This window comes from Typopeltis vanoorti, chromosome 10 (genome assembly GCF_054136105.1).
Source record: "Typopeltis vanoorti isolate ZY-2024b chromosome 10, IOZ_Tvanoo_1.0, whole genome shotgun sequence".
NCBI lineage: Eukaryota > Metazoa > Arthropoda > Arachnida > Uropygi > Thelyphonidae > Typopeltis > Typopeltis vanoorti.
This window is the reverse complement of record NC_143558.1, coordinates 32721437-32740934: the sequence shown is the minus strand read 5'-3', so window position 1 is coordinate 32740934 and position 19498 is coordinate 32721437. Positions and strand designations below refer to the sequence as shown.

The 19498-nt window shown below is 35.2% G+C and overlaps 1 protein-coding gene across 4 annotated transcripts in view; it reads left to right on the top strand.

Annotated features, from left to right (window-relative positions):
• LOC150102312 (cyclin-dependent kinase-like 4) overlaps positions 1-19498 on the top strand; it is a 296960-nt gene that overhangs the window by 133571 nt on the left and 143891 nt on the right. For all 4 annotated transcript variants that reach the window (XM_090399039.1, XM_090399038.1, XM_090399040.1 and 1 more), the window contains one exon: positions 19138-19228. In XM_090399039.1, the coding sequence (XP_090255165.1) occupies positions 19138-19228 (91 nt within the window). The remainder of the gene's footprint in view (positions 1-19137; positions 19229-19498) is intronic.

Below are 19498 nucleotides of genomic sequence, written 5' to 3'. Positions count from 1 at the left end.
ATTACTGTGTTCTACCTTCAGTGGATACCCGAAGAAGGCCGTAAAAGGCTGAAACTAGTATCATTATCATTAAAATTTAATATTTTATCTCGGTTTAAAGTCATTTAAAATTTATTCTCTAAAATGTATCAGTATAACTGAGTAGAAGATCAAGAATACATCTATAGCCTGAATGACGAGGCATCTCTTACTGACATCAAAAGAAGTTATAAAAAAACATTGAAGAAAATAGGACTGAGAATCAATAGGTTGGTTTTCCTAAAACGTTGTAAATTCAATCAAGTTTTTCCTAATTTCATTTCGTTTCAAGAAACAATTACAACAGAACGCACTAAAAGAATTTATCGTAAAGCAAAGTTAGATCTTCTCAGCAAAAGAATCTCAGATACAAAACGTTGTCTTGCCCATTTGTTCAACGTAAAAAGGTCTTTAACTCAAAAACTTGTAGAGGTTACAAATAATGATAATTTTCATGATTTTATCTTTAACAGTGAAGCGCAAGCTACACGGATACAAAATAAGAATAAGCTTAATCTTATCAAGAAGTTTGATACTCTTAAGAGAATACAAAATACATCTTTTCCTACTAAAGCCTTAATCCTGACAAAGTTGTAGTAAACAATTCGTCACTTGTTTTAACAGTTGCTGAAAAAGATATTCTAAGCAAAGGTTTGAATTTTATTCCCTCACCTAAGTTTATTCCAAAAGAATCTCTACTTACTAAAATAGAAAAAGCCAGTTCACTTATTCCTAATCATTTGGCAAAACTTCTCCGTATTGAATCCATCTTCATTATCAATAATGCTAAACCTCCAAGAGATAATCTTTCTCCTGCAGAAAGACAGGCCTTAAAGAATCTCAAAAAGAACAAAAACATCATTATTTTACCTGCAGATAAAGGCAATGCCACAGTCATCCTCAATTCTGAAGATTATCACAATAAAATGCTTCAGTTGCTTGAAGACAACATTACATATTCAATTCCTCAGGATGATCCAACAAGGGAACTACAAAACTGCACAAACAATCTGTTAAAGACTACATTTGAACTTCCTCACAATATGTGCCTTTCTTTATGTTCTCTTCACCCTCTTATTCCACGCATTTATGGAGTTCCAAAGATACACAAAGAAAACACCCCTCTTTGCCCAATTGTGGAAGGAATTGATGGTTCTACTTATAAGCTTTCAAAGCATCTTGCAGAATACCTCGTGTTTCTCCAATCTTCATCGTTCATCAAAAACACCACAGAGTTCGTTTCTCATATCAAAAATATTTCAATCAGTGAAAATGATATCATAGCAAGTTTTGACATTATCTCATTATTTACTAACGTCCCTACTGAGGATTTATTAACATTTCTTAAGGACAAATTGTCATGGACACACATCTCTCATGGATTTTCTTCAACATCTTAACAACCAGCATCCTAATATAAAATTCACTGCTGAACTAGAACGAAATAACTGCCTTCCTTTCCTGGATGTAATTCTTACACGATGCTCTGATAGATTTAAAATCTCTATATATCGAAAACCAACTTATACTAACAGATATCTGCACTGTCAATCTCATCACTTTCCACCACAAAAGCTCGGAACTATTTCTACCTTAGGACACAGAGCACGATCACTTTTAAATGAACCAGATGAACTCCAAAAAGAAATTGAACAACTTTCTCTTATCTTTAAACATAATGGATATTCTGAAAAAACAATTAAGAAATTTCTTCTGGATCCTCCTAGGCAGCGTACTACAGAAACTATTGATTTTAAAGGTAGCATCTCCATACCTTACATTAGTTCAGTCTCCAATAAATTGGCTAAAGTCCTTAAAAAATACAACATCAGGACATTTTTCACTACACTCCCTAAAGTCCGTTCTCTTATAAGCCGTCTAAAGCCTGGATATTTCACTTGGTAAACACCTGGATATTTCATAACCTGAAATATCCAGGTGTTTACAAGTTATGGTGTGACTGTAATATTCCTTATTTTGGACAGACTAACAAATCTGTTGAACTGCGTATTGAGGAGCATAAGAGAGACATCTCCTATAAAAGATCACATGCATCTGCACTACCCAGTCATGTTCTTTTCTCTAATAACCCTCATGACGATCTACAGAGTCACTCAGTTTGCTGGGATAAATCCGAAAACATTTTTCGGATTTTTTTCATAAACATGATTTAAGAAAGGTAATAGAGATGACCCTAAAAACTATAGAGGTATCAGTATACTAAATTCATGTTACAAAATATACAGAAATGGTAAAAAATTGATTGACTTTGTAGTTTATAATAACCTAAAAATAATGAATTCCTTCTATAAACATAAAGACATACATAAATATACTTGGGCAGCAAGAGGATGGAAATCAATATTAGATTACTTCATATTAAATGAAAAGACATCAAAATTTTCACTAGATGTTAGAGTTCACAGAGGATATGAAATAAGCAGTGACCACTTCCTTGTTAAAATAAAATTAAGATTACCACCTAAATGGCTACAAGTAACAAGAACAGAAAGAAAAATTGAAACATTTGTTTATAAAACTAGACTATTGAATGACACAAATGTACAATGGCTATATGAACAAAGAATTAACCAGTATCTAGATAAAATAAAACAAAATGAAGAAATAGAAATAGAATGGCTTAATATAAAAACGATACTAAATGCAGCAGCAAATGAAAGCTTAGGAAAGACCAAAAAATTCAATAAAAGAAAAAAACTGAAGATCTGGGATGATACAATCAAAGAAATAATCAAAAAGAAAAAAGAAGCCTATCACAAATGGTTAAGCAGTAAAAGATTAGAAGATGAAATAGAATATAAAAGAATAAGAGCCATAGCTAAAAGAGAAGTTAGAAAAAGACATAGAGAATCATGGAATAAATTTGTTTCTAATTTAGAACATGATTTATATAAAATAAGACCCAATGTATATAAGATTTTGAAACGCCTAAATGCAGATACCAAAGAAAACATAAAATTAAACACTGAATTGAAATTAGAAGAATTTCTAAATTACTACACAGAACTGTGGACAGACAAATATTTTAAAAAAGACAACTGGCAAACAATTAACGAAAATGAAAAGGAAATAACTGAAGAAGAATTAGAAATCAGCCTGAAAGAAACAAGAAACGGAAAATCACCTGGAGAAGATAAGCTAGGTTCAGAACTATATAAATACGCAGGAACAAGATTCAAAGGAAGACTCTTATTATTTTTAAATAAAATTTACTTAACTGGTATCCCCCCAATAGAATGGCAAAAAGCAATTGTGATTCCTATCTTTAAGAAAGGTAATAGAGATGACCCTAAAAACTATAGAGGTATCAGTATACTAAATTCATGTTACAAAATATACAGCAGAATCAATCTTAAATAACAAACTAATGAAATATTCCGAAAACTTTATTCTAGAGATACAAAATGGATTTAGAAAAGGACGATCATGTATAGACCCAGCCTTCTGCCTAAAATAAATAATAGAGAAAAGAAGAGAATATAATTTAGAAACACATATTGCATTTATTGACTTTGAAAAAGCATTTGACAAAGTTAAAAGAAACATATTATTTAACATATTAAAAGAAAGACAAATACCAAATAATATCCTAAAAGCTGTCACAAGTATATATGAAAATAATCAAATACAAATAAGATTAAATCATGAGCTATCATATACAAGAGAGATAAACCAAGGGGTCCGACAGGGATGTCCCCTCTCAGCAACTCTTTTTAATATCTACTTAAATGAAATAATAATAAAATGGAGTAAAAATTTACATCAAGGAATTAAACTTTCACCTACAGTTAACTTAAACACTCTCCTTTTTGCAGACGACCAAATAATAATTACAAATTCTGAAGATAACTTACAGAAAGCTATTTTAAATCTAAATGAGATATCCAAAGAATATGGTATGATAATATCAACGGAAAAATCAAAAACTATGGCCTTTAAAGGACAAGATCCAGCAAGAACTAAAATAGTATTAGATAACAAGATCTTAGAACAGGTGAATTCATTTAACTACCTTAGGATGTATGGTCACTTATGAAAATGAAAAAGATATAAACATAAAAATTGCAAAATATTTAAAAATAACAGGAGTAATTAACTCTATATTTAAACCAAACCTAGTTCAAAAACAAACCAGGCTAAAAGTATACAATACATTAGCCCTACCGGTCTTAATGTATGGAAGCGAAATCTGGACAATAAAACAAAAAGACAAACAAAGATTAACAACAGCAGAAATGAAGTTTATGAGAAAAACTGCAAAGTATACCCTATTTGATCACAAAAGAAACGAAGATATTATGAAAGAATTAAACCAAGAACCAGTAATTGAAAAAATTAAAAAATATAAACATAGATGGATGGAACACGTTCAAAGAATGAAAACAGAAAGATTACCAAAACAAGCCTTAAAGTACAAGCCATTAGGAAACCAGGACGTCCTCTTAAACGATTCAACGATGACTTCTAAGGCCGGAACAGGCCATACTAGGCCTAAATCCTTGATACGTATGATGATGATGAAATCCGAAAACATTTTTCGCTGTAGTGATGAGTTTGAAAGAAAAATCGTGGAGTCCAGAGAAATCCTCCTTAATCCTTAACATTTGAACAGCAATTTGAGTTATAACATCCCTGATAGCCATACTACAGTTGTTCAATACTGGTGCTCACTAGAACCTGCAAGAATGCATACAACAAACAATAGCACGTTAGATAGAACGACTTGAAAAATACAATGTTTTTGTGTCAATTATGTATTGCATTTTTTGCCTGTAATTCTCAGTTTTTTGTAACTTCAATTTTTTATTACTGTGTTCTACCTTTAGTGGATACCTGAAGAAGGCTGCAAAAGGCTGAAACTAGTTGTATCATTAAAATTTAATATTTTATCTCGGTTTAAAGTCGTTTAAAATTTATTCTCTAAAATGTATCATTACAACCGAGTGGAAGATCAAGAATACACACACACACATATATATATATATATAAATGCTTAGATATCTTTCTGCATGGTTTTCTCATGATCAAGCATCCAGTGGTCACATTATAACACCGCATTCATTAACCTATGAATGTTGATATTGGCAGGTGGATAGGCAGTAACTGTTTATAAGAATTATGTGTATCTGAGTGTTTCTTTTTGAAATTAATTTTAGTTTAAAATGAATAATGTGTAATGTTAAGTATCTGTCAGTTATTTTGAACTTATTCTTATAAACATTTCTTATAAATAAATTATATGTTTATAACAATTGTATGTGTTTCTAAGCATTTATTTACTTAATCCAAGGCTTTTAAAGTTTTAAGATGTATAAAATGGTTGAATTGTTTATACAACTTGAGAAACTAGCAGAAATTCCAATGAAACATAAAAGAGAACAAATAGATTACAGGTTTGCTGTGAAACTATGTTGATTATGTATACTGACATGAATAGCTACTGGAAATTGACAATGCAGACTAAATAATAATTAAAAATTTACTTATTATTTCCAATATTTTGTCAAAGTCAGATTGGATTTTCAGGGATTAATACACCTCTCTCATATGTGCATGCAGGCACATTTCAGTAAATGACAAGGAACGGGAGAAATATAGACACGCCTATAGTTCAATAACTATACCATCTGTCGTCTTTGGTTAGATGTTCTTGCTCATTGGGCTGATTGTCTGACAGTTATACAGATGGTCTGTCAAACCTTGAGTGGCCATAGTGGAGGAAACAGATGTAGTCTTGGTTTTTTAATATTCTGATGTTAGCTGTGCTGTGTGTTGTGCCATAGTATAAATGGTTGCAGCTGCAGAATATCTAATAGACCCGGGTGAATCCAGAGGTTGCAGTTGGTCTTTAGGAGAGTGAATAAGGGATGCTAACTTTCTGTGTAGTTGTTTGTAAATAGTCACAAGATTTTGCTTTAAGATCTTGACTACTTTTCAGAGAGGCCAAGGATACAAAGAATGGTGATGGATTTTCTGTAATTTGTGTTTGGTGGGGAGGTTTGGGACACGGTATGGTAGTATTGTTTTTATCTGGTGCAGAGGTGGTGGGGGAATGTAGCCATTGGCTAAAAAGGTGTTTTGTATGTGAGTTCTGTGGTGAGTGCATTGTTACCAGAGCACAGTACACTTGTTTTGTAAATTAAGAAGTAAAGAGAAAAATCACAACTCAAAAACTATGTGATGAATTTTTAAGCATTTACTGAGAAGCAGTATGATATGAGATATGAAAGAAGCACCCACAAAAATTATAAATGAATAGTTAATTCAGTAGCAAATGGGTGCATGAAGACAATGATAAAAAAACAAGGTCGAAATGAGATTATAATTTTGCCTTGTGGACTAGAGTTTTTATATGGCCATATTGCTGGAATAGGAATAATATGACTGTTGATGAGTGTATTTACCTGTATGTGTAGGTTTTCTATAGATCAGGGGTGGGCAAGTTCTTCGGTAATAAGAGCCACATATAATACATTTTTGAATGTTCAAGAGCCGCAGAAAATATTATTTTAAAATTATATTTATAAATAATAAAAAATACAACTATATAGTAGTCCTACTTACCAAAGAAGAATATGTTTAATCTCTACTCATTGAAGGCTTTACTTGATTCTTCATTCATGTAGTTAATAGTTTTAAAATAGTTTAAAAGCTTTGACTACAGGATGTCAAAGCTGTTCTAAGAAGCTTGGTGAGGTGGCTGTTAGTGAGGATAGCACGATGTTTTGACTTGACAAATTTCATTACAGAGAAGAGAGATTCACAGCAGTAAGTTGTCTCAAAAACAGAGAGTAGTCGGAAGCCAGTTTTCTGAAGATTGGGATAGTTTGCTTTTAGGATTTGTTTCCAAAAGTCAGTTACAGATGAACTTATAATTATGTACTAGCTTCAAATCCGCATCTTTTTACAGTTCAGTAAGCTCTGTCTCTATTGAGGCAACATCTGTGGTAAAAGGCACAACAACAGGACATCCATCGTTGATGACATCAATCATACAAGGATTCACAAGAAATTCAAAACATGGCTTTAACATTTTTAGTTTCTCAAACCTATTCTCAAAATCATTATAAAGTGTTTCTAAGTTTCCTTCGCATTGTTTCAGTTAAAATCTTCCTCCCATTATTTAAACACTTATTACTTGTTCGTATTTCTGTTATATACTCTTCTGTTGCTCAGTCATTTTAAACAAGGGTTTTATAACTTTCACTAAAATCAATCTTAATTATTTATTAATCAGAAAAGTACTTATCTACACTAAAATTCAGTTATGTTCCTCTACCATCACAAGCGTGTAACTTGTGTGTACTGCATGAAGAGTGACGCAGAGTCCAGGCAACAGAGGCGGTGGGTATTGCAGCGATCATATTAGTCATAGCAAGCATGATGTCCTAAGAAATGATTCCAAACTTTTGAGGAGGATAATGATGGGATTGACTGTGGAGATATCTGTTGGTGTGGGTAGGTTTTCTGTAAATCGAGATTTTTAATTTCTCTGAAGAACGGGTCAATTTGATGTCCAAAGAAGGAAGAGAACCATTAGCTTCAAACTCAGTTGTAAATTTTATGTTTGGATGTTGATTATTTAGATGTTCTAGGAAGTTCAAGAGAGATTCACAGCCATGACTCCAAATCAGGAAAATGTCATCAATATATCTTTTCAAATTCTTGGTTTTAAAGGATAAGAAGAGATTGCTTTAACTTCCAGATCTTCTAAATAGATGTTCGCAAGTACAGGTGACAATAGATTACCCATTGCAAGACCATAATTTTGTTTATAGATGGTATCCTGAAACAAAGTATCCTGAGTGGATGTAATGAGTAAGTAAAGCCATGATCTTTTTAGATAATTTGTCTTTGAGTAGTACAAGAACTTTGTCCATAGGAACATTGATAAATAGGGAAACTATGTCAAAACTAGCCATGATTTCATCTTCCTTAATAATAATATCTTTTATACATGATACAAAATCTGCAGAGTTTTTAATAAAAGGCAATGACTTACCAGAAAAATACTTGAGAGATTTAGCCAGATATTTGGAAAGGTTATATGTTGGACAGTCAATTCCGTCTACGATAGGTCGAAGTGGGGTATTTTCCTTATGAATTTTAGGTAGTCCATATAATCGTGGAATAAGTGGATGGAGAGAACGGAGAGAAAGGCATATGTTTCTAGGTAGTTCTCAGTAGATTGTTGGTCCAGTTGTGGAGTTCACTGGTGGGATCTTTCTTGAGGATCGAGTAAGTGTCACTCCATAACAATTCCATCATCTTGTTATGATATTCATCAATGTTAAGAACAACTGTGCTGTTGCCTTTATCTGCAGGAAGAATAATTATATTTTTGTTGTTTTGTAACTTCTTAATAGCCTGTTGTTCCGATAAAGAGATATTGTCTGTAGGGGGTTTGGCGTTATTGATAATGAAAATGGATTCAGTGTAGAATAGGCTTGCCTCTTGGGTAGGAAGAAAGGAGGTAGCTTTTTTCAATCTTTGTAAGTAATAATTCTTTTGGAATAGATCTAGGAGATGAAACAAAATTTAGGCCTTTACTCAGGACACTTTTCTCTGCATCGGAAAGATTATAACTTGATTTTAATAACAACTTTTGTTGGGATCGGGGTGTGGTTTCAAAAGGAGTTAAATTTCTTTGTATTTGTTTAAGGGCTTCGAATTTTTAATAAGTTTCAGTTTATTGTCATTTTGAATTCAGACGGCTTGAGATTCACTTCTCACTTTAAGAAGATTCCAACTGTCACTATCTAGAATGCACAGACTTCAACTTTTCAACGTTGAAATATATACACTAACTTTCCATGATGTTTACAATTATTTCCTCTATGTTTTACTGGTTATTTCTTTTTTAATGTGCACCTGAAGAAGGCTGATACAAGCTGAAACTAGTTGTGCTAATAAACTTTGTTTTCATTTTTCTCAGTTTCTAGTTATTCAATTTAAAAAAAAAAAATGTATATCAACTGAGTAAATCAATCCTCCTACATATATATCTAATCCACACATGAAAGGCAATGAGACCTATAGCACATTAGTGCTGTGTGTGTGTGTGGGCAAGAGGAATAGAAGAAAGGAGGAATCTGTTCACATTTTGCTTGAACAGCCGAGGGTTGTAATCTTTGGGGAAGGCAGAGTGAGAGAGACTGTTCCAAAGGACAGAAGTAAATGGAATGAAAGAGGAGGTATTGAAGCTGGTTCATTGAGTTTCAAGATGGATTGTAAAAAGGTTGGTTAGCAGTGGCTCTTGTTTAAATGATTTTGGAGTGGAGTGGAGAAATGATAGTGGCCAATTCAGCAGAGCACTGTCCATGAAAGTTTCTGTAGAAGAGGCATAAGGCAGAAATTGAACAACTTTGTGTTCAGTTTCTGCCTTATGCCTGTGCGATTAGTGGGATTGTGAGAGGTATCATTAATTTGCTGGATTGTCCTCCTCTGGATATAATCAAGAAATCTTTGAGAGAATTTTGATGCACCACCCCAAATATGGGAGCAATATTCCATGGTTGAGTGGATTTGGGCTTTATATAGAGTTAGCAGCTGTGAAGGTGTGGAGTAGTATCTTGTGTAAAAACGTACATCAAGTTTTTTGACAGTTACAGAAGCTATAATTGAAATGTGGGTGTGCCAGGAAGATCGGAGGTGCAAGTCAGTAAATGGGGGAGGGATGCAAACTCTTTCTTGCAAGAGATCAGATAAGACTGGGTTTTGGTGTGTGTCATTGAAGTTTACAAAGCTGTCCTTGCCCCACTGGAATATAGTTAGGAGATCTGAGTTCAGTTCACTGGTTGTGGTAGATCTTGATAATTCTAATACCTGAGCACTACAAGGTTTGTCGAATGAACAGGAGGAATGGAGTGTACTGTCATCGGCAAAACTATGTATATAATTAGAAGTCTGTGTGAACAGGTCATTTATATACAAAAGGAAGAGAGTAGGTGAAAGTACAGACCCCTGTGGTACTCCTGCATTGGTGGAAAATCTGAGGAAAGTAAACCATCCACTGTAGTGACATGTAGTGAGCAACCAGTGAGAAATTTGGTAGTCCAGTTGCAGAGTGAGGAAGGCAGACAATAGGATACACAGTTTTTTAAGTAGACCCTAGTACCAAACCCAATCAAATGCTTTTGAAATGTTGAGGGCTACCACTTGAGTTTCTCCAAATTTTTCCATGGTATGAGTGCAGAGGTGGGTGGTGAAAGCAAAAGATCAGCTGTAGATCGCGAGTAGCAGAATCCATATTGCTGGTCAGTGATTAGTTGGTATGTCTCTAGGTCAGTGTTTCTCAACCTTCTTTCATGTGTGTGCCCCATTTTTTAATATTAGTTTTTGTTGTGCCCTCACCTTTCCCCCTTGCAATTCTTGTGTTGAGACATTGACAAATCCCATAAAAGTTAGCAAAACAAACAAACAACAAAAAATAAAGGTATTAATTAAAATGTTTAAATATTCATACAAATTTAAATACTTCATCAAATCTTTCAAAAATTGTATAGATCTGGCATCACTGCACAGACCACTGAATTGTATCGGCCTTTCGGAAACATTCGGGATTTTATCATGGGAAGTCTCGAATATTCTGGAAATGTATCTGCTAGTATAAATAAGGCGTGAAATGGAAAGACGGCACTAACATTGCAACAGTGACCAATGGTGAGATGCTCAGTGTTATTTTACTGCTATTCACAACGACTGCATATGGTATAAAAACAGTCTTTTCTAGTGTAGAAAAATGGATAAACTTTAATTGGAAGTAAGTAGGCATCTGATGACTGTGCAGCGTCGACATCAATAAATTCAGGTTCACAGAATATCACTCCAAAAGTAAAATCAATAAAGTATGCAGCAGAATATTTAGATTTCTGTTTTACAAAGACTGAAGTAAATGATGAAGAAAGACCACTGTGTGTTATTTGTTCAAAAAATCTGGCGGCTGATAGTATGAAACCGAATAAACTTAAGACATTTGGAAACACTTCATAAGGAGTATGTTATCAAACCGTGAGAGATCTTTGCTGCCAAACTAAAATATTTTGAAAAGCAAAAATGTAATATTAAAAAAGCTTTGTCTGTAAATGAAAAAAGCTTTACTAGCTTCTTACAAAGTTGCATATAAAATAGCTAGGTGCAGAAAGCCCCATGCTATCGGAGAAGACCTCATTCTGTCAGCTGTGATTGGCATTGTAGAAACTATGCTTGGAGAAAGTTTTACTAAACAACTACAATACATAACTCTATCAAATGATACTGTTGCTCAGTGAATTGGTGATATATGTGAAGATATGTAACAACAACTTTTGTCAAAGCTTTGTGACCGATTATTCTCATTTCAGCTTGACGAGGCAACAGATAGCAACAAGGATTGTCATTTAATTACTTAGGTTCAATTTTGTGATGGATTATCAGCAGTTGAAGAGTTATCGTTTTGCAAACCAATAGAAAGAAGAGCCACAGAACCTGAATTGTTCAAAGTATGGACGATTTTATATGCAAGGCAAACATACAGTAGAAAAATTGTGTTGGAATTTGCACTGATGATGCTCGAGTTATGTCTGGAAGGTTTAAAAGTTTGCAAGCCCTTGTGAGGGAAAAATCCCCACATTGTATCTGGACACATTGCATGATTCATAGAGAAGCTCTTTCTGCAAAGGAAATCCTGGTCTAAACATGGTATTAACAAGAGTTATAACCATCATGAATTATATAAAAATGAGAACCTTAAAATCAAGACTGTTTTTTGAACTTTGCAAAGATGTGGCTGGAGTGGAACATTCATTATTACTATTTTACTACAAAACAGGATGGTTATCACAGGGAAACTGTTTATAATGTATTTACGAATTAAGAGATGAAATAGCAACTTCTTGGAAGAGGAGAATCACAAAGAAGCAGAGAAGTTTAGAAACCACTTATTTGTGATGAAATTGAGCTACTTGGTGGACATAGTTGAGAAATTAAATATATTAAACCTGCAGCTCCAAGGAAAAAATACACATATCTTTGGGATGAGTGACAAAGTTAATGCTTTTTGTAAAAAACTAGAGTTATGGAACAAAAAGGTAAAGCAACAAAAATTAGAAATGTTTGCAAATGTGGATGAATTTATCAAAACCCACAAGGAAGAAGAGTAACACACCAAAGTTTTATTTGAAACTATTGAAAATCATTTAACAATGTTGACGAAGAATTTTAGAAACTATTTTATAACTGACGACAACATAATGGCAATGTGTGAGTGGGTTAGAAACCCATTTCAAATTATCGCTGAAGGTTTCCCAATTGAAGAAGAGGCACAATTTATAGACTTCACTTCAAGCTGCAAAATCAAAAGACAATTTGCATCTAAATCGTTGTTTGAATTTTGGGCCAGTGTTGATGATGAATTTTCTGCACTAATGGCAAGAACTTTTTGTGCACTTTTGCCATTTCCAACATCTTGTCTTTGTAAAATTGGGTTTTCTTCAGTGGCTGCCTTAAAAACAAAATATAGATCTTAGTTAAATATAGAAAGAGAACTAAGAGTGTCTATTTCCAATATATCACCATCATATGAAAAGCTTTGCTCTGCAACACAGGTCCAAGGACGCTATTAATTTTTAGATTCATTGTTATTGTTTAGTTTTAATTAGTTGCTCAGTGTATTTTGCAATATTGATATGTTCCTGTAAGCGTAACTAGTTTATTCAATACAGTGGATTTTATACATCTTATTATTTTATTTTCAGAGTGTATTTTATGTTTTTGTGTCAATAAATAGTTTCATTAAATACTTTTGTTTCAATAAAGTAGCTTTTCAGTTTTTCTTTTGATTTCTACTTTCTTCATGCCCTCCCTTTAGGTATTTATCCACCCTCCCAAAGGGGGCATCCCCATAGATTGAGAATCACTGCTCTAGATGGTTCAAGAGTTGGTTGTTGATGACCTTCTCCATAATTTTTGAGAGAACAGAAGTGAGAGCAATTGGATGCTATTTCGTTAATTGACTTTTATCACTTTTCTTTGGGATGTGGACCAATTTTCATGTTATACGGTAGATGCCAGTTGAATAGGATAGATTGAAGAGGCGATATAGGATAGGTGTTTTGCAAATGGTGGGATACCATCAGGACCAGATGCCTTGTTTGTGTTCAGATTATTAAGGATTTTTCGAATGGAGTGGAGGGAACTTTGTCCAGATCATCAATGCAGAAATTGGAAGAGAAGAGTGATGTCAATAAGTTTGCCTTATCTTTAGATAAGGTAACTATAGTACCATCCAGATGTGAGTGGTGGAAACTTGGGTGGGCAGAAGTTGTGCCCAATGGCCTTGGCAAGGGACCAGAAGGAGCAACTGCTTTGGGCAGGAGGCAAGTTTGCAGCATTTGGCCTTTTCAAAGTCTGACTTGGACTTGGTGATGATTCTTTAATGACTGTTGTGAGCTGCAGTATAGGCAGAGTGGGTAGCTAGAGTCTTGATAAGCAGGTTTTTCCTTTTATAGCACTGGCATACTTTTTTGAGAAGCAAGGCTTGGATGGTGGCTGAGAATTTGCAGTGGAATATGGGATGAAAGCCTTCATTCCTGTAGGATGATTTCATAAGAATGAAGGCTTTCCTCCCTTGTTCAGTCTGAGCAGGTGTTTGGATCAGAAGAACTGAAGCAGTAGTCTCACCATGGGGAAGGAGGAATACAAGTTACAGAGGTCCTCGCAGTTGGCACCCTTGTGATGCCAAAGGACACAAGACTGTGAACAGTCTTGTGTCCTTTGTTGAGGTTGAGATTTGTATGAGGAAAAGAGAAATGATAACCACAGTATACCTGGAAGGGGAACTTGTTAGGAAGAGGTCACGTGTGTTGGCAAATTGGAGAGGGTTTCAGATATTCTGGTAGGAAGATTGATGATCTGAGATAGGTCATTGCTGATGGCAAACATCTCAACATCCCTGCCTGCTTGATTGGTGAAACTGAAGAAGAGGAGTCGATGTTAGTTGTGGACACTTAAGTCCCCAAGAAGGATGACCTCACTATTCGGATATTTTGACTGCAAAAAGTTGAACTTTAGAGAGTTGAAGAGGTCAGAGTGGCTGATGGAGTTTCGAGAGCAATAGACAGAGAATATGAAAAGGGCAATTGATTTCGTAGAGAAATTGTGAGCCCAAAGCAGATCAAACAGTGGGGTTCAAGGATTTGCAGTCTCTGGAATGGTATGTTATGTCAGTTCTGATGAATGCTCAGGTGCAGCCCTTAATGGCTGTATAATGTGTAGTTTTAAGCATTTGAGGTGTATAATGGCTGTTGAGGTTGCCAGTTGGGGTTCTGATAGGAATAGTAATTCTGGTTTAGATGACTGTAGGTGGTAGTGCACATTGTCTATATTGCTGTTTAGGCCATGGATGTTGGTGAAGTGGTGTGGAAACTTGATAAAAATTAATGTTGGTGGGTTGTTTGGTTGGATATTCATTGTTTTTTTTATGATTTTTTGGTTGGTTTTTGATGTTTTTTATGGTTTGGATTTTTTTGTTTTTTATAGTTTTTTTTTAACCTGCAGTAAAATCACATTTCTTTGGGTTGTGGTCCATTGTATTTGGTGAGGAAGAGATAAAGAGGAGTATGCAGTGAAAGGCAAGAGACTTGCAAACATGCTGCTCACACAGAGGTAACTCAAGTCTCCTGTTCATGCATGGTCTCAACAGTTTCCCCTGCAGCCAAGGTATTTGGTTTCCCTCCAGTCACAACTGGGCCAAATACGTGATTGCAGGATTTGACGGTAGCTGATCAGGAAGCCTCCTGATTTGTTACTAACTGGTTCGGTCCCATGTACTAACGAGCGGCTGACTTATGGAACTATTTTAATGCTGTATCCTTGAATGGAAGGTTCTGGCCTCCTACAGTGAGATTGATATGTCATTGAGGTATTACTCTCACTGCATGTAGGAAGAGTGGTGGTGGTGGTGGGGAGACAGAAACCAGAACCCTTTCTCTAGTGACCAAACATGACTGCAGCCACTTCAGGACTCTAATAAGCAAGGTGGTGGTATTTCACTGGGTGATGAAAGACATGTACCACCTAGTGGTCTAATTGACATTTCCTCCAACTAGGGCAGATATACTTTTGCAGATTTTTTTACATGGCAATGCTCATCAGGTTTGCCAGAGCCCTGCTTGTGGAAACAGGCTATACCGTCGGAAGGTGGTGATGACTTGACTGCAAGAGGCTATATATTGCACAGTCCTTTAGTAGCCCTCAGATAATTCCTCTAATACTGCCTCTCTCAAGCAATCCCTGACCACTTTCCATGCATACTGACATTCCTTCCTTCCTTGTAGCCTCTTATGCCACTGGCATTGCTTCAGGTCTGCACTTAAGTTTGTCATAACCATAAGCTTAGTAGTTCCACGTGAACACTTTTTTTGATTTAGAATTCTACATATCGAGCAACCTCCCAGAATAAGACTGCATAGTCACTTTCTCTAATCAGAGGTAAGGTTGCTGCTGTAGTTATGGATACATCTTCTGATGCTGTTACCCGATTCAACACTCTCATATCCCTGGTCCCCTTCATCACATATTGTTTCAGGTAATTATTATTATCATCATCATTGTCATCATCACCACACAAGACCCCCATGGAGTCAAGATTCATCTAGGAGGTCCTTTTATCATACACACAGCTCATCATACTGCACCTTAAACACACTCAAATTCTCTGCAGATACCACACTCTCAGGCAAGGCATTCCAGTCATTCACAACTCTTCATGCAAAAAACCTGCTTCTCACTCCTCTGCTCACACCCTCTTTATGCAGTTTCCAGGGATGACCTCTGGTTCTCCCCTGATCTCCCACTGTTTTCCGTAGAACCTCTCCAACATTGATCCTATAACAATCCCTTACTAACTAGTAGGTCTCTATCATATCTCCCCTCTTCCTCCTATCCACCAGACTCAGTAAATTGCATCTTCTCAATCTTTCCTCATGTTTGACATTCCAGAGGTCAGAAACTATCTTAGTCAGTTGCCTCTGGACCCTTTCCAACATCTTTTTGTCCTTCTGAAAATCAGGTGACCAAATCTGGGCACAGTAGTCCATGTGTGGCCTAGTAATCTCTTAGTAACTGTATAAATTTTATTTCCATTTGCTGTGTGTTCTTTTGTCTTTCCAATCTATATCCCCTTAGTTGAAGTCACCATGATAATTACTCAGTGTATACTTATTGTATTAATCTGCTGATTCATGGTATCAACATCTTCCTGTTGATCTCCCAGGTCTATAGCAGCACCAAAAATGTATTTTGTCCTAGTGACCTTTGTCTCACAAATATAGCCCCAAATGAACCATCCCACAGATCATCAATCCTCCTTAACTTTTATTTTTGTTAGTTCCATGTCTTCAATTTACATTATTACTCCTACCATATATTCTCTATGTCCTTTACTCTACAATAAAATATTCCTTACACTCTATCTCTGTAACTATATCATTCTTTGTCAATCAGGTCTCGCTGATGTTGATAATGTTTGGCCAAGTCGAGCTGACCAATGCCAAAAACTCCTCTCCTTTATATCTGATACTTCTGGCATTCATGTACATGAAATTCAATATTTCCTTGGGCCCACCATTACATTGCATAATATCATTAACAATATATTTGCATTGAAAACCTGGAAACTTCACCTAACTGTTCACAATCCTTTCTGCACTCGCACTCATTTGTCCAATGACTAGACACATGCTATCAGATTTACTCTGTACATCCCTGAACTCTGCACATTCCTCCTGCATAATCTTCTCATTAACTCATTAGTAGTCAAATCCCTCGTTTCAGTTCTGTACTATCATACCGAGATAGCAGACTCACAATGTTTGCTTCTTCATTCTTCATTTTTGCTTCTCTCAACAATTCTTTTATATCCTCTTTCACATTCAAATAATTTGAGTCTGCCAAAACAATCAACTCTTTCACTTCTGCCTTCTGCAGACTAACAGCAGCATTAACATCCTTGCTCTTTGCATCTGGGAATCATGCATTTTGTCACGGTAATGTATTATAAATAAATAGTTAGCTGGGGAAGCAGAGGTTCCATGGCGTCTCCCACTATTTGAAAATAATTCAGGGAGACCTGCAGTTTCAAAGAGAAAGCCTTAAACTCTTCCTCATATAAACTGAATGTAATATACAATATAAAAGCATAAAAACCATTCAAACCACCATTTGAAAACACCATGTAGATGATGTATTCTTCATTTGGCTACATGGCATGAATGCTCTGAACATTTTATTAACACATCTAAACAATCAGCATCCCAAGATCCAGTTCACCTTAGAACAGGAAAACAATAACAACAGCCTCCTCTTTCTAGGCACTTTGAAAAAATGCTATCCTAATGGATTTCTGACATTCTCTGTCTACAGAAAACCCTCACACAGACTGGCAGATACATTCACCAACAGTCACATCACCCCTCCTCTCCTCCCCATTATGGGATTATAAAAACTCAGTATAACAGGGCAAAATCAGTCAGTTCTGATAATAGTATCCTCACTGCTGAACTTGACCAAATTCTCAACACCTTCTTAGCCAATGGCTACAATTCCCACTAAATTCAAAACATATTAAAACTCCAAAACCACACATCCCTCTCCCATCCAGAACAGACTACACCAAATCTATCACCATTCTCTATATCCAGGGTATATCAGAAAAACTAATAAAAATTATAAAAATAATTTCAGCATTTCAACTACTTACAGACCATATTGGAAATTGGCATCCCTTATCCTCTCCACCATCCACAATCATTAGAACTGCCAGGTGTTTAACAGGTTCTTTGCAGTCACAAAATATCCTATTATGGGCAAACATAAGGACTGCATCTGTTTCACCACTACAGCCTCTAATTATCTACTCAGATCTTGCTAGAATGTAACAATTTTACTGTGAGCTGTATGTGATAGAGCTTGCATTAAAATACATGACTGCTTCATTACCAAAAGTGCATAATATATTCAGTTTCATGAAGTTTTTTTACAAGCAATACGATGTCTAGGGGCTGCAGAAACATCCAGAGATCTCTCAAATGTCAATGTCCTCTACATGCAAGCTACACTTGGATGTATGCTTCTGTTTTATTGCAAGCCAAATTGGGATTAAGGGAAATGAGACTGCAGATACTGCACTAGATCAGCTTGTTTCTCAAGCTTCCACCATCTGCCTATCTCCCATACACCAATTACAGGGAGATCATCAGATACAAACTTTTATTCCAGTTTCAGCCATCATGAAATAGAGAGACCAGTAATAAACTCTATTGAATCAAGCCTGAAATTAAATCATAGAGCCAAGCAAGAATTTGTTCTTGCTTGGCTCCATGTAGGTCATAGTCATCTTACATTCTCCTCCCTATTGAGGAGTAATGACATGCCTGTGTGTGTGTGTGTGTGTGTGTGTGTGTGCGCGTGCGTGCGTGTTTGTGTGTGCAAGTTCTGTAGTGCTGGACTAATTATCAGTCATATTTTAATTGAATACCCTCATTTCATTAATGAGTACAGTCACTATTTTAGCTTTATTTATAATCTGTCTGAGCCCTGTACACTCAGGCAGATTTTATCCAACTCACCAAGTGTCTCTTTTTAAATTTTCATAGAAAGTCAGTATTTTTCACCATATATAGACCATTTACATTATTTATACAATGTTGTTTTTGTTCTTAGGCTTTTATAATACTGGTTGTTTTTTATCCATGTTTTGTGAACTGTTTTTTCTTATTTTTCATAGACCTTTTTACACTTACCTTTTATACAACTTTTTAAACTTGTTTCTGTTCACATTTTTTTATACTAACATTTTTATATATTTTTATCTGTACCTGTTTACTCTTTTGTTTATTTATAAAGTAATTTTTGCCTTGTGTAATGCTTTGATGTTTACTGTCATGATATGATCATAAGTTGTCTTTTATCTCCATAAGACAAGAGATAAAGATGTCCGAAATCCCACATATACTCTATCCTACATATACACTTGTGATTTATAGTTATTATAATTAACATAATTGCTCCTTTTCATTTTTTAGTGTGCATTTCTTACTTGAAATTCATTTGTTTTTATAGTGCATACACAGAGATGTGAAACCAGAAAATATACTTTTAACTAAAGAAGGTGTAGTAAAACTATGTGATTTCGGATTTGCAAGAACACTCAGTAAGCACACTTGATATATTTATTATAGACTTTTGTTTATTAACATTTAGACATGTAAAAGTGCATTGATGTAATGTAATTTATTTCATTATACTTTGTCATTCTCTGTATTTATGAAATGCATGTATGAACAGAGGAGTGAGTGATTGAGTATAATGCATGCTGAAATTGGATTGGATGAGTGATTGATCAGCTGGTAGAGGTTGAGAGAGAGAGAGAGAGAGAGGTAAGAAGTGAAAGGCAGGCCCGAGATGCATAGGAGGAAGAAAG